Below are 13,160 nucleotides of genomic sequence, written 5' to 3'. Positions count from 1 at the left end.
ATCAAATAAATGTAAAAAGCTTTTCAAACAACTACGGTTTTCATAAAAAGGATGAAAAACTATTGTTTGTTATATTTTCTGTTGTTTAAAAAAAAAAACTAAAAGTAGCTTTGAAATCGGAAAATAAATACCCCTTAAATTAAATTCTGATGGGGTGTGTAAAAGTAACCTTCAGTTGATGGTCTTCTACAAGATTATAATGGTAATTTACCTAGCGGATTTATTGTTTAATACTATTGTATTTTGTTTTTCAACGGAGCTTTGGGGTCTTTATTTTGAGTTACTTCTAACTTGGAATTAGGGGGGCATGTATGCATATAATGGAGCATAATTCTCGTCTTGAGAGATTAAAGTTGGAAAATTCATTTTGCTCATTCTTATAGTGAAACCCATACAGCTGATTGGATGGTTAATTTTGTAAAAACTATTTCCTTAGATTATCCACAAACATGACGTGCCTCTTGCAGCACCCACTAGAGTGATCCATTTTAAGGAAAAATAATAAATCCAGGATCTGTAACGTTCATTTCCGCCTATAATATTGACCTAGTTAGCCCATAAATTGAAAAGATAAGGCCAAATTATTTCATAAAATGGAAAGGATATTTTTTACCATTCAAATTTTCTGTATTGAAGACAATGTAATTTACCCTGAGCTGATGATTAGACATTCACACGCAATCATTTATTTAGGAATAAACATACAACAATGAAAATATAATCATAAAACAAATTAACTCATAATAATGCCTTCTCCATTCCAAATATTAATGTAAAAAAAAAGTGCCCTACTTGGATCATAAAAAATGTGAAAGGAAAAAAAAAATAAAAAAATTCATCCTATACTAGGCCAGTAGTTCCTAAACTGGAGGTGGAAAAAGAAAAACGAATACAAGGAATTCTCAGCTTTGCCCTCTAACAGCAAACTAAAATAATTTGCCTCCTACCAAAAGAATATTACAACAAACTTATCCCAAAAAACTAAAGAATAATAGAAAAAGAAAAAAGAACTGGGCATTATTTTCAACTGCACATTCATACCACCAAAAATAACGTAAAAAAGGAATGATACGGCACCGAATTTGAAGCCTGTACTGATATAGCTTGTTGCACTTCCTCTATAGAGCAAATTGTATTTGCAGCTAATTTCTACAAAAATAGAAAGAGGTCTGACCTGTACCACATCAATAGCCCATAGGTGGCATGCCCATCGGTGGCATACCGTAAGGTGGCATTGGAGGCATTCCCATTCCGCCCATAGGTGGCGGTGGGCCATAACCTCCGCCCATTGTTGGTCCGCCTCCACCTGGCATTGGCGGTGCAGGTAAAGCAAGAGGAAGTAACTGAGCGTACATATTCTGCACAACACAGAAAATATGAGTTAACATACTGCTTGGCAATAAAATACAGCAGTGATTAAGGAAAGTAAAATGGTGGATTCTGATTACTGCTAGCAAGACTTAGTAAAACGGTTAGTTTTATCAATAGCCAATAGAATATCACTGCCAAATCCAATACGTAAGATCCAGCCTATGTTACATGGAAACGAAAGTGGATATGGAAACTGAAACAAAAACTGGGGAACGATATTTGTAAAAAAGATAGGATAGGGAACCGTGGGGAAACATGTAAATAATAAAAACATATGGATATTTCTATAAAAATAAATAAATTATAAGAATGTATGTTTTATTTTTTGTTTTTATATATACATTAAACAAAAACTATATACAGGTCATATAATTGATCTAGAAAATATTACGGATTTACTTAACATGTGATTAAAATTGATCCACTTCTAAAAACAAATTTCATCCAGAAAATTAGTTTCTAAATTTTAAGAAACTGAGTTCTCAATTTTTTAAATTACGTAAATGTGACCCCCAATCGTTTCATACAGGTTTATGAGAGTTTCAGTTTCCGAAAAGTTTCTCGAAACGTGAATAGCTTTAAAATGAAAGTTTCCATGCAACATAGGTTCCAAAACTAACTCGAGTTAGCTATATGGGTTTTGGCTTTTGAAGAAATTCCTATCATCCAACAAGCTCAGCCTAGAGGTTCTATGTAGGGCATTTGACTTTAGAAAAGAATTCCTATTCTCGAAGGGTTCGACTTTTGAAACAATTTCACACGGAAGATTCTTATTCTCCAATAGATTTGACCCCGAGGGTTCATTAGGGGGTTCAACTTTTGAAAAGATTCTTCATTTCGTTTACTACCATACCCGAGAAATTCCAAAACGAAACTGTGTGCTTCTTCTTCGTAACGGAATTGAATGATATTCGCAAAAAGATTACCTGCTGAGCAATCCCATCCTTCTCTTCCTGTTCTTTGGCCTTGACCTCTTTCTGAGCCTCAAGTTTGTCCTTCACAAGTTCATCAACTCTGCCGGTGTATTCACGGATAAACTACAAGGACAGAAATAATGGTTAATGAATCATCATGCAAAAATCTCAACGTTCCACAGGGTATGACAGCTGAGTAAATTGGCCCTTGGAACATTATGCATACAAAACAGATATATGAAAGATGAATCTGTCACCTGCAATAGATAAGGGAAGGCAAAGTCGATCATCTTATTGATCCAGGCAAGTTCAAGAGCAACATCTGGCCTAATCAGATCGTAACAAACAAAGAGGCATGAAGCAAAGCATTCTTTCTTTCCCTGCACAAGAACAATAAAGCATAAATTAAAATATGGTTGATAAATTAACAAAAGTATAAATCCCACCCGTTAGAAATGATAAGAAATGAAACAAGCACCCAAGAGCACAAAGCTTAAAGTATCCCGAAGACAACAGCACCTCATTGGTCATTTTCCACACCGCAGTACTAAACCTCAAAGAATACATATGCTGCAACATATTATTGATAGTCTTAAAACTAAGACACAAGTCATTCAATGGTTCAACATAACAACACTTGCAATGGAAATTCAAAAAATTTAAATGAAAAAAGAAGATCATTTACAATGATAAATCAACTACTTTAAATATTGATATTATAGGCCAAGGCTTAGGTCTTGTGGATCTAAACATTTAGTCACAACCTTTAGCATAAAAGTAAATATATCAAGACTAATTCTTCTTGCCTGAAATATTTCTCATTCAATTTAAATTTTTTATACAAACATCTGAAAAAGTAAAATACTAGATAAACTACCGTCAAAATAAACTAAAACTTAGGTGTGAACCAAGTTAGAGAAATTGGTAAAACTAGAAACAGATGTTGTAGGCAAGGAAACAAACGAAAAGGCTCAAAATAAGGAACCACCAAAGATGGGGAAACTTCATCATATACAAGAAACAGGCTATTTTGTTTTAAAATAGACATTGCATAGTAGCTAATTGTAATTAGACCACAGCTTATAACAAGTAAAAATAAAAAAAGCTAACCAGTAAATATCAAATTGGTAATCTTTGAAACCCGTATATAATAACTGATACATTGTGCATCAGCTGATATTTAAAATTCTGATTGTGAAAAAGAAAATTAAAGCTACAGTCAAACAGCAGAAATGGACTGTTTTATAATAAAACAAACATGAAAAACAAATTTAGGATGCCCTAAGTACCTGTTCAATGAAATAGACAAGCAACTCCTCTGCAAGTTCACGATCACCAGATTGTGAGGCTGTCTCCATGGCATCCTTGTAATGGCTGTCTTTCTTTGACAATGCAATAGATTGCTTCCATCTACCTGCCTTCTTGTAAATGTATGCAGCAACACGCCTCATTTCAAGAAGCTCATGTTTTTCAATCTGCTCAAATGAATAGAGACCGTTACAAGTTCAGACTTTCATCAGCAGGATTGGGGAAAAACATATGAAACAATACCTTCATTGCAAGTCCAATTTGATCAAAGTTATCATACAAATCAGTTGATTCACGCAATCTCTCATAATCTTCTTCCTCCACATAAATCTGATTCAAAGCCTCATTCACAGCAGATACATTATTGCTCTGGACAGCAATCATATATGGCTTGACCAGAAGAAGGTGACCAGCCTGAACAGGACAAAAGAAATATTGCATGATGCCAAAAGGGTCAGAACTGATCAGAATATCAAATTCGACTAAACTTCAAAACATCATGTGACAAGAAGAGTAAAGACCTTCCGCATAATGTCAACAACACGAGTATGGTCCACTCGGAGCGCCAGTACATTGAGAACATCATTGATAAGATCTGGATGCTCTTGCAAGTAAAAATGCACAGCCTTATAATATAGCTCGACATTAGCAACCTTGACAACTACATCTTTAAATTGCATGTGATCCCATGCCTCAGGAGAGTGGTTCATTATGGTAGTTGCAGCATTGTCAAATTCATCATATTGAATATACAGATAGACAAGTTCCTTCCAATGTTGCTGTTCATCACAAGCTCGTATAAGCTTTGGAATATTAAGACGGGTTGAGAACAATTTGATGTGCTCCATGAGCTTCTCAGGACGATATCTAGCATACAGAACTCCCAACTCTGTAAAAATACCCATATGTGCACGTTCTAACCCTAAACCACTCTCCATAAGAGAGATAAGTTCACTGAAATATCCTCTGTTCTGGTAAAATTCGCTGACTTCTTCTAAATCATCCACCTACAACATTCATAATGCAAAATAAAAATGATCAAATGGAATAAAGATACCACAGAAAACACAGGAGCCGTCATTGTTTTCATAATAAAATATCCACAAATACCACGGGATGCAACATGATTTGGATGAAATGACCACCCAACTTCAGGAAGAACTTGTAGACCCTGAAGCATATCAAAGCCTCAAGACCTAATGCCATCTTCAAATGTAAACCATGGAAAGAGCGACATGACAAAAAAAAAAATCACCTGAATAATAATATTAAGACCACATATTTGAGCCAAACGGAACTCCTCAGCATCAACACAAGCAAAGCAAACTTCTTTCCATGTCTTGGCACTGTTGGCTTTTCTTGCCGCATCAACGGCGCCTTGAAACTGTCCTAACCTCACAAGTGTGACAGCCAACTTGGCCCAATTCGATATAAATGCAAAGATTATTTTTGCTGCCTCATACAAAGCTTCGTCAAACAAGCGATCACCAACATTTTGCAGATTTGCCACATTTGGCATGAGTATAAACTCCTCAATTTCACCCAGCCTATCAATCTTTGCATATGCAAAAATAAGCTCACTGTCCACCTTGGGCTCTTTTGCCTTCTGCCTAACCATCAGGAGGTACCTCACCAAGTCATGGTAAACATTTGCATCCTCAGCAGCACGAATGACCTCCAAAAATTGAGTAGCATCATCTGCACGAATAAATGACTCGATTGCATCACTAACAAGCCCCTCCCTGAGTTGAGCCTTCGCTACCTGGCTCCATACAGCATCCTCTTCAACTCGGAATGCAAACTCCACCGCACGGTCAATGCTTCGAATATTATCTAACAAAACATTAACAGCCTGAACATTTAAGTTGAACTTCTTAAAAATTGCAAATGCTTCCTCATATAGCTGAGCTTCTACTGCCACTTCTCCAACAGCAGGTCCATCAAAATTATCTAATCTGTTGATGTAATCCATAACTCTAGTTGGATCTGCCTTAATGGCAGTCAAGATAAGAAGATTCTGCAGATTGAAGTTTCCACTGAATGCTGAGTTTTGGAGCACAATCTTTTCAAGTAGTTCAATTAATTCATGGGGAAGATCAGCAGTCATAAAAGCCTTAACTGCTGCAGAAACTTGTTCTGGGCTCTTGCTTTCAGGTAAAGCAGTAGATACAACCTGATCAATAAGCTGTCTTCTATATTCATTCTCAGGATTAAGTACCATCTCCCACAAATCACCATCCATCCTTTCAACCACATATCTGCAACAGAATTAACTCTAAATAAGTGTACAAGTTTGAAATGCTTCTATCCAGAACCAACAAATTCTTGGATAACGAACCACCAACCTTGCTTGCAATTTGAACAACGAATTCTTATTTGTTACATTGATAAGTTCATCATCACATTGTCCTCTTCGATAAGCCACAACAGCAAGGGTAGGATCACGTTTCTCACAGTACTTGCCAACAACTCGAGAATCATAATAAGGGTTGGTTGTGAGGAAGTGCTCTGGATTATTATTGCTATCAATAATGATTTTACCAAGAGCATTGTGAACATGTACATCTTGGCTTCCCTCACTAACAAGATGCTCCAAGAACTGAGTGAGCAATCGAAGTCGATTTCTGCTCACCACAAAAAAAAAAAAAAACAAATTATGAGAAAGATGAATTAGAGAGCAACAAGAATAAGTCGAGCAGAATGGAAGTCACCTCTTCTCACATTCCTCCACAAGGGGCTCAACAGGGAGCAAAGAACGCACAGAAAGAATGAGGCCCTTGATAAAGTCTTCAGGGCACTCGTCATCCAGCAGCTGCCCCACAACTAAAGGTGCATTACCTGGGTTCACCTACCAACAGAAAAGTATTCAAGCACCCGAAATTGGGAATGTGTATAAGATAACAAGCCTCAATTATATATATACATACACATACATATTAGATATATATATAATCTCATACCTTCTGCACATAACCTTCAATATAACGAAGCATGTTGTTTGAATAGAGATAGTGTGTTAGATCACCCACAAAACCAAAACGATCACAAACATTAATCAAAGGCCTTGCATCTGGAAGTTTGGCCTCCATCAGAAAGTTCTTAGTCTTTTCAGCATCATAAAAATTCGATTCTCTAGTAACACGCTCAACCTCCTTTAGTTGTCCAGTTTTAGCAGCTGACTCAATGTACTTGAAGTGTATATCAGGATCCTCACTACACCATATTTCAAGGATAACAACAAAAAGTAAAGTAAGATTAAGAATTATATAACAAAATCTGTAAGAAGCGAAAAATAGATTCTTATTGCCATAATAGCATACCTGGAACTCAAATATGACCCAAGGAAAAAGTATAGCCCTTCGTAAGATTTAAATTGCTCAAAAAGTTTTATACATGCATCAACACCCAACTGCTCACAATATTCTTTGGCAGTCTGCAAAGAGCAGGAACTTAGATTTAAGAAACATGTAAGATTATTCAGATATCACATAACAAAACAATATGTACCTGCACGATTATCTGAAGGTTGCCTCTTAAATTAACCAGTAAAAGATCTTTCATGCACTCCAAAGCCCATTCTCGTGAAAGAGTGCCAAAAAACTCTACAAGTGCCTATAAGAAACATAACTCCATGAGTGATCTTACATTTTCCATTCCTATCATAAAAAAACAACATTCCACAAAATTACCTGTGGCTCTATTGCATGTGTATTGACAATCACACGTTTAATATCAGGCAACTCTGCATAATGCTGCACAAACAGAAAGTATTAACTTCACAAATATAAATAACTACAGTAAGTTATAAAAAAAACGCAAGAAAAAATTACCTGCAATGCCCGAATATATAGACCAGCTTTTTCACACAGTTGAGCAATACGAGGTCGATCATAATGGCTGAACATTCCATTTGCTAGAATAGCATCAGCCACATTAGGAAAAGTTACCAAATTGATTTCCAGGACCTATAAGCAAACAAAACATCAGAAGTTGAACAGGAATATGGATACTGGAATGGAGTTACGTCACATATGCAAAACAACTTAGCAAATCACCTTTGTTTGAAGAAAACCATGTTCTGGAAGGTTAGGCTTCAAAACATCTAGCAGGAAAGCTGTTGCCTCCCGAATCAAGTTCCTCTGCATTAATAAAATGAATCATACATTAGATACGAAATAAATTTATAGATTATGTATTATTCAATCTAATATTTTAGACATCATAACATGCCAGATAGAGCATTCCTTGCAATATCTACTACGCTTTTAAAAGATAAAAAGAGTTAAAGTGACAAAGACTACTAGACCTGAAGAAACAGATCAGTTATCGTATTGTAATCAACAGGACAGCCTCCCTCCATTTGGGACATCATCAGTGCGAAATTTACTGCTCCCTGTAATCACGATTCATATGGAAGTTTATCTTGTTTGAAATCAAAAAAAAAAAAAAAAGCCAAACAGCATAAAAATTATGCATAGCTCACATATATGAAATACGTTATCACTAAAACTATGAGCATAGAAATTCTAGGAAGTAGCAGATGATAGTACCTGAGGATCTGAACGCAGAATTGTTTGGAGAAGGAACAAATAGTCAGGAGTATAGCCGACCTATAAAAAAACCATAAATTTATTATATCCGAGACTGAAAAAGATATAATCAAACTCGAAACCCCTGTTCTCAAAATAAATTAATGGACAGCCAATTAACTAAACATTAAATTGATGAAAGCAAGAACATGCAATTTTTACCTGTTTTGAGTAAATCAAAATTTTGTCAAACTCCCTCCTCTCAGCAAAAGCAGCAACAACCTTTGGAGTTACTCTAGCTTTAATGAAGATTTTCAGTGCCAAATCATTATCCACAGTCTACAGTGAAAAATTTATCCCAATATCATATACATAAATCAATAAACAGAAATTAGGCACATTTTTGGAAATAAAGAAAAATTTATAAAATTAAACAAAATAAATCCAACTAATCTCAGTAGACAACCCCAACCTTAACAAGGTCTCCAAGTTCCTCACTGCACTCCAACTTGTCCTCTGCCAACCAGTTCTCCAAAAGATTCTTTTTGTTTTGATTTACAACGAGGCGTGATAATTCCAGTGACTCGTATGCATTAAGCTTTCCTCTAGTAAGAAGAGTCCCAAAGTACTGCAATAGAGGGGGTGTTTGCCCAGCTTGCACAGGAACACTCTTCAAATTTCAGAAAAGACAAAATAAACTAAGAGTAAGACAAGGGCCTTCAAATAAGGTCGCAGAAATATCATCACCAAAATAAGAATTAAATTAAAAAGGAAAACCTGAAACTTGGCAACTGTGTCAGGCGTTCTCAGAAGTCCTTGTGGAGACTCTGCAGCAAGCTCGGCAGCCTCTTTGTACTTTGTTTGAGCAAAGAGCTCTTGGAAACGCTGGACAACCTGAGATCTCCAAGGTGGCAAGTAATTAGTTACAACTGCATAGGCTAAACAAGATATAAATAGCAATAGAAAATTAACAAGAACAACATTGGTTTACCAGATTTTCTGCGCCGGGAAGGTTTCCTCTCTTGGCAAGATTCACAGCAAGCTCCAAATTATTCAACTGCAAAAAGTAATTGCCCAATAAACACTATAAACAAACAAATCGCCTTACAAAAACCCAATAAAAGAAGAGAACGTGTAACATACTTGGCCACTAACAAATGGCACAATTGTTGCTTCATTTACAGTAGCAAGTAACACCTGGCCTCGCCTATTAATGGAATAAAATCCCCCCACTGACGACGCTTCAGATGTCAAAAATATTGGATCTGGGCTGATTCTATTTCGATATACAGCAGTAGCTGTCTCCAAGTCATATACAAATAGCAGGCCAAGCTTTGTGATCACATAAATCAAACTATATTTGTGGGATATCTGTAATGAACAACTTTATCAGTTCATACTTTTCAACAGAAACTTAATAAATAGAGGTATAAGAAATCAGCAGCAGATATACCTGCATTGCAACAGGAAAGTCATCAGCAAAGTCTGGAGGAAAGAAAAGGTCTGCCTGTTTTTTTGTAAATGACGGCTTGCCTGCTAGCATGCTTGGAGCATTAAAATACAACACTAATTTGAATCCACAAGTAAAATATAACAGATGCGTAATTCATTTCAGAAGAGTTAATAATATAATAATTATTAAGAACACTATATGAGAATGAATAAGTTGACCTGGCTGAGCACCAAGCTCAATGACATGCAACTTTGATGTAATCTGACCGGCATTAAAACTCTTTGTGGCAAAAGAAATAAGAATGGAAGGATTCTCATTCCCAGGAACCTGTTCAAGACAAGCCAAGAGATTAGCGAATCCTCATTAAAACAAAACAAGTAATGCAAAGGATGAAAGGAAGTAGGTCAGGTATTCAGAGAAATCTCCCCACCTTAAACTGTGCAAATGCAGCAGCATGTGCTTCAAGAGCTTGACTACGCTGCTGATCCACAGAGAAAAGTTGCATATTCCCTTTAACCAATTGTTGCCTCTATATCATGTAAATCAGGAAATCAATAACCAGGTAGCGGCAAAAGTATTTAGAACAGCATCACATCACATCATAACTCTAACAAAAACTAATTCGAAAAAACAATTGGCAATGAAAATAGGAACACCAACTACTCGGATGTAAAAAATATGCCGAACAACTGCACATGATATCCAGAAACTTATCACTGATAGACAGTACAGCACTAAAGCATGACAATCATACGCAGGCACAAATAGACCACCCAAGTTGTCTGCGCCTATATTGGTCGAACTTGACTTGAACTTTCAATTTGACTCCCCCCACCAAACCAAGCATGCAAATACAAGTTATACAACTAATATCTTAAATCTACATTTCCCTGGCTCGAAGTTTCTTCTTAAAAATGAAATTGATCGTGTTTTCCCCTTCAAGTACCATCTTAAAAAGAATGTCATTGGTGTACCGAATTCAAAAGGGATTACAAGGATAGGCACTTACTTCCGGTGCACCAGGAGCTATTCCAATCAAAACTAACCACTTCTCAGAAGGGTCACATCTATAGTTTATTATCTGATTGTTCACCAAATTAGCAGTTCTGTCAAACATCTTGACAGGTTCAGAATCACCTGCAGTAAAGGCATCAGATTAACATCATAGAAAACAAAAGATAATAAAAAATAGAACATGCATGTAAAATCATACTTAAATCCCTGATAAATAGGAGAGCAAGATACTATGAGATTGGGAATAGAAAAATAATTTTACCTTCAATTGACCAATGATAAACTGAGGTCTGTGTGACCAAGCCCAACATTTTTTGAGTTATCCACTTCCAAAAGACAACCTAAGATGAAGCATAGAGGTTTACTTAAGATAACATAAATTACTAATTTTCACCATTTTCTTTCAGTACATAAAAAATAAAAATAAAAGGAGGGCTTAACCTGCTCAGGCATCTGGTGAGATTTCATCTTTGCTTTCATTTCGATGTTAAATATCTGCAAATGATCCTGAGTTGTTCCCTGGAGTTGGGCTTCAAAGGGATTAACACAACCCATCAGCAGAAGGAATCAACATAAATACATTTTATAGTCATGTGGCAATACTGTTTATGCACGATCATAAAAATCTTGAAAACATTATCATTGCCAGGAGTCAACACACTAGTTCTCAGGACACGGGACTGAATTAAAAATTGTAATGATGTCTCAAAAGCGATAAAAATATCCCATATCTCTTTTTAAATTGGATAAATCCGGTGGAAACTGGTAATTAGCAGCACTAGAGCAATCCACTTATGAAAATTTCTGTTCATTAATTAGTAACAATACTATCACTGACAGAATTAAAATGATAAATAAATAACTCTAAAGTCTAAATTTTCCTACAGTAAGGTATCACCAATTTTATTGGCAACTGACCCAAAACTGGTGAAATGTGTTTTCCTATCACTAACAATACTATCACTGCCAGCATTAAAATAATAAATAAATAAATAACTCTAAAGTCTAAATTGTCCTACAGTAAGGTATCACCAATTTTATTGGCAACTGACTCAAAACTGGGGAAATGTGTTTTCATATCACTAGATGGAAGTAGTTCACGGTATGCAAATGCCTCTCCAAAAACCCCCTGGGTAACCATTGATGTTGAGCATAAACTTCATGCATAGTACATAGAAATTATATTATGTAAACCAGCAAATAAAAGCAACAAACAGACGCAATGCATAAGACTAAATATTCATATTCAAATTTCATACCATCGCAGCTGTGATTCATGTGAATTGATGATGTTATGATTGCACAAACAAGGACTATTTCTATCTGTAGGCTGTAACTATGCAGAGTCAGGGACAAAACAAAGACACCAATAGGTATTCAAAGAAAATATATAAAATTTAAAAATAACCACTAATGGAAAAAAGGAAATGGTAGATATCTGATTTCACATTCTGCATGTAAAGTGACTATCCACACAACCAATAAAAAGGGAAAATGCATTTATTGAAGAAACTCAAGATGTAAACAAGAAGTCAAATAATGTCATTACAGATCAAAAGAATGACATGCGTGATTGATTATCAATGCATAGGATCGCCAGGTCAAGGCATTATCCCCAAAATAGCATACCTTTCAAAGCAAGGATTCTAGAATTGGGATTCATAAGCGCTGAATCCGCGGTAATAGGCCGTCTCAGAGGCTGCATTGGCATATTCATATCAACAATCACAACACTATTCTGCGGAGCGGTTTCCCGTACACATATATACTTATCCGATTCCATAGTAACATTCGTAAACGTTATAAACTGGGGATTGATCCCAATGCTAGGCAACTGCAATCATGAACACACACAGATCACACATTATTCACCATTTCAAAATCGATCTAAAAGTTTGCATCGATACATATTCAGCTCAATTTCGCGATAAGAAAAAACTCAGTTAAAACGCTGAATTCGAGAGATAATATGGAGAGGAGAGTGAATGAGAACTCACAGTTAAGACTTCTTTCATGGTGATCGGGGCGTTAGCGGCCGCCATAGTGACAGTAATGGAAGGAACGATCGACGGCTCGGAATCGGGAAATCAGATCTGTGATTGGAAATGAACCGTCGATTAATGGAAAATGAGATCTCAGAGGAAGAAGAAGGAGAGTGGAGAAAGTGAAAGGAGGAAAAGAAATGAAGGAATGTTACTAACAGAAGGATATCTCTAATCTAAGAGAAAAATATATATTTTCTATTAATTGAACGAGGTAAAAATTCTTTGAATATTCAGAAATTCTCGTTACTAATAAAAGATTCTAACTATTACATTTATATGTTAATTCTAGGTTTGTCTATCAAATAAACTTAGTGACGAAGAAAGTAATGAAACAAGCGTCTTGATCTAAGCCCTTGGATGAAATGAATGGTGATGATTTAATTGAGGTGTGATTGAGTGTGGTGATGAATACAAAAGCTGATGGAGCCCTTCTAGAATATGCCACTAAGCTGGAGATGACGAAAATGCTCCTGGTTTGTGCGAAAAGACGCATGTGCCCCTGAGCCTTTGTCTTGCGTGTAGATAA

The 13,160-nt window shown here is 36.0% G+C and overlaps 1 protein-coding gene across 1 annotated transcript; it reads right to left on the bottom strand.

Moving 5' to 3' along the window:
* Positions 1-702: 702 nt before the first annotated feature.
* On the bottom strand, positions 703-12,840 carry LOC136227545 (clathrin heavy chain 1-like). Its single transcript, XM_066016239.1, has 30 exons — positions 12,587-12,840; positions 12,219-12,423; positions 11,031-11,119; positions 10,852-10,930; positions 10,585-10,712; positions 10,006-10,104; positions 9,794-9,902; positions 9,576-9,655; positions 9,266-9,493; positions 9,114-9,179; positions 8,900-9,016; positions 8,595-8,792; positions 8,345-8,461; positions 8,144-8,203; positions 7,900-7,986; positions 7,649-7,732; positions 7,424-7,558; positions 7,283-7,345; positions 7,101-7,205; positions 6,914-7,026; positions 6,554-6,806; positions 6,305-6,441; positions 5,939-6,217; positions 4,849-5,851; positions 4,115-4,600; positions 3,837-4,007; positions 3,575-3,760; positions 2,543-2,665; positions 2,298-2,408; positions 703-1,358 (listed from the first exon to the last, which is right to left on the bottom strand). The coding sequence occupies exons 1-30, from the start codon at positions 12,629-12,631 to the stop codon at positions 1,185-1,187; spliced, it is 5,130 nt and encodes a 1,709-aa protein (XP_065872311.1). The 5' UTR covers positions 12,632-12,840; the 3' UTR covers positions 703-1,184.
* Positions 12,841-13,160: the final 320 nt, after the last annotated feature.

This window comes from Euphorbia lathyris, chromosome 4 (assembly GCF_963576675.1).
Source record: "Euphorbia lathyris chromosome 4, ddEupLath1.1, whole genome shotgun sequence".
In the NCBI taxonomy this organism is placed as follows: domain Eukaryota; kingdom Viridiplantae; phylum Streptophyta; class Magnoliopsida; order Malpighiales; family Euphorbiaceae; genus Euphorbia; species Euphorbia lathyris.
Note: the sequence above shows the minus strand (reverse complement) of the source record. Positions and strands in the feature narration are given on the sequence as shown.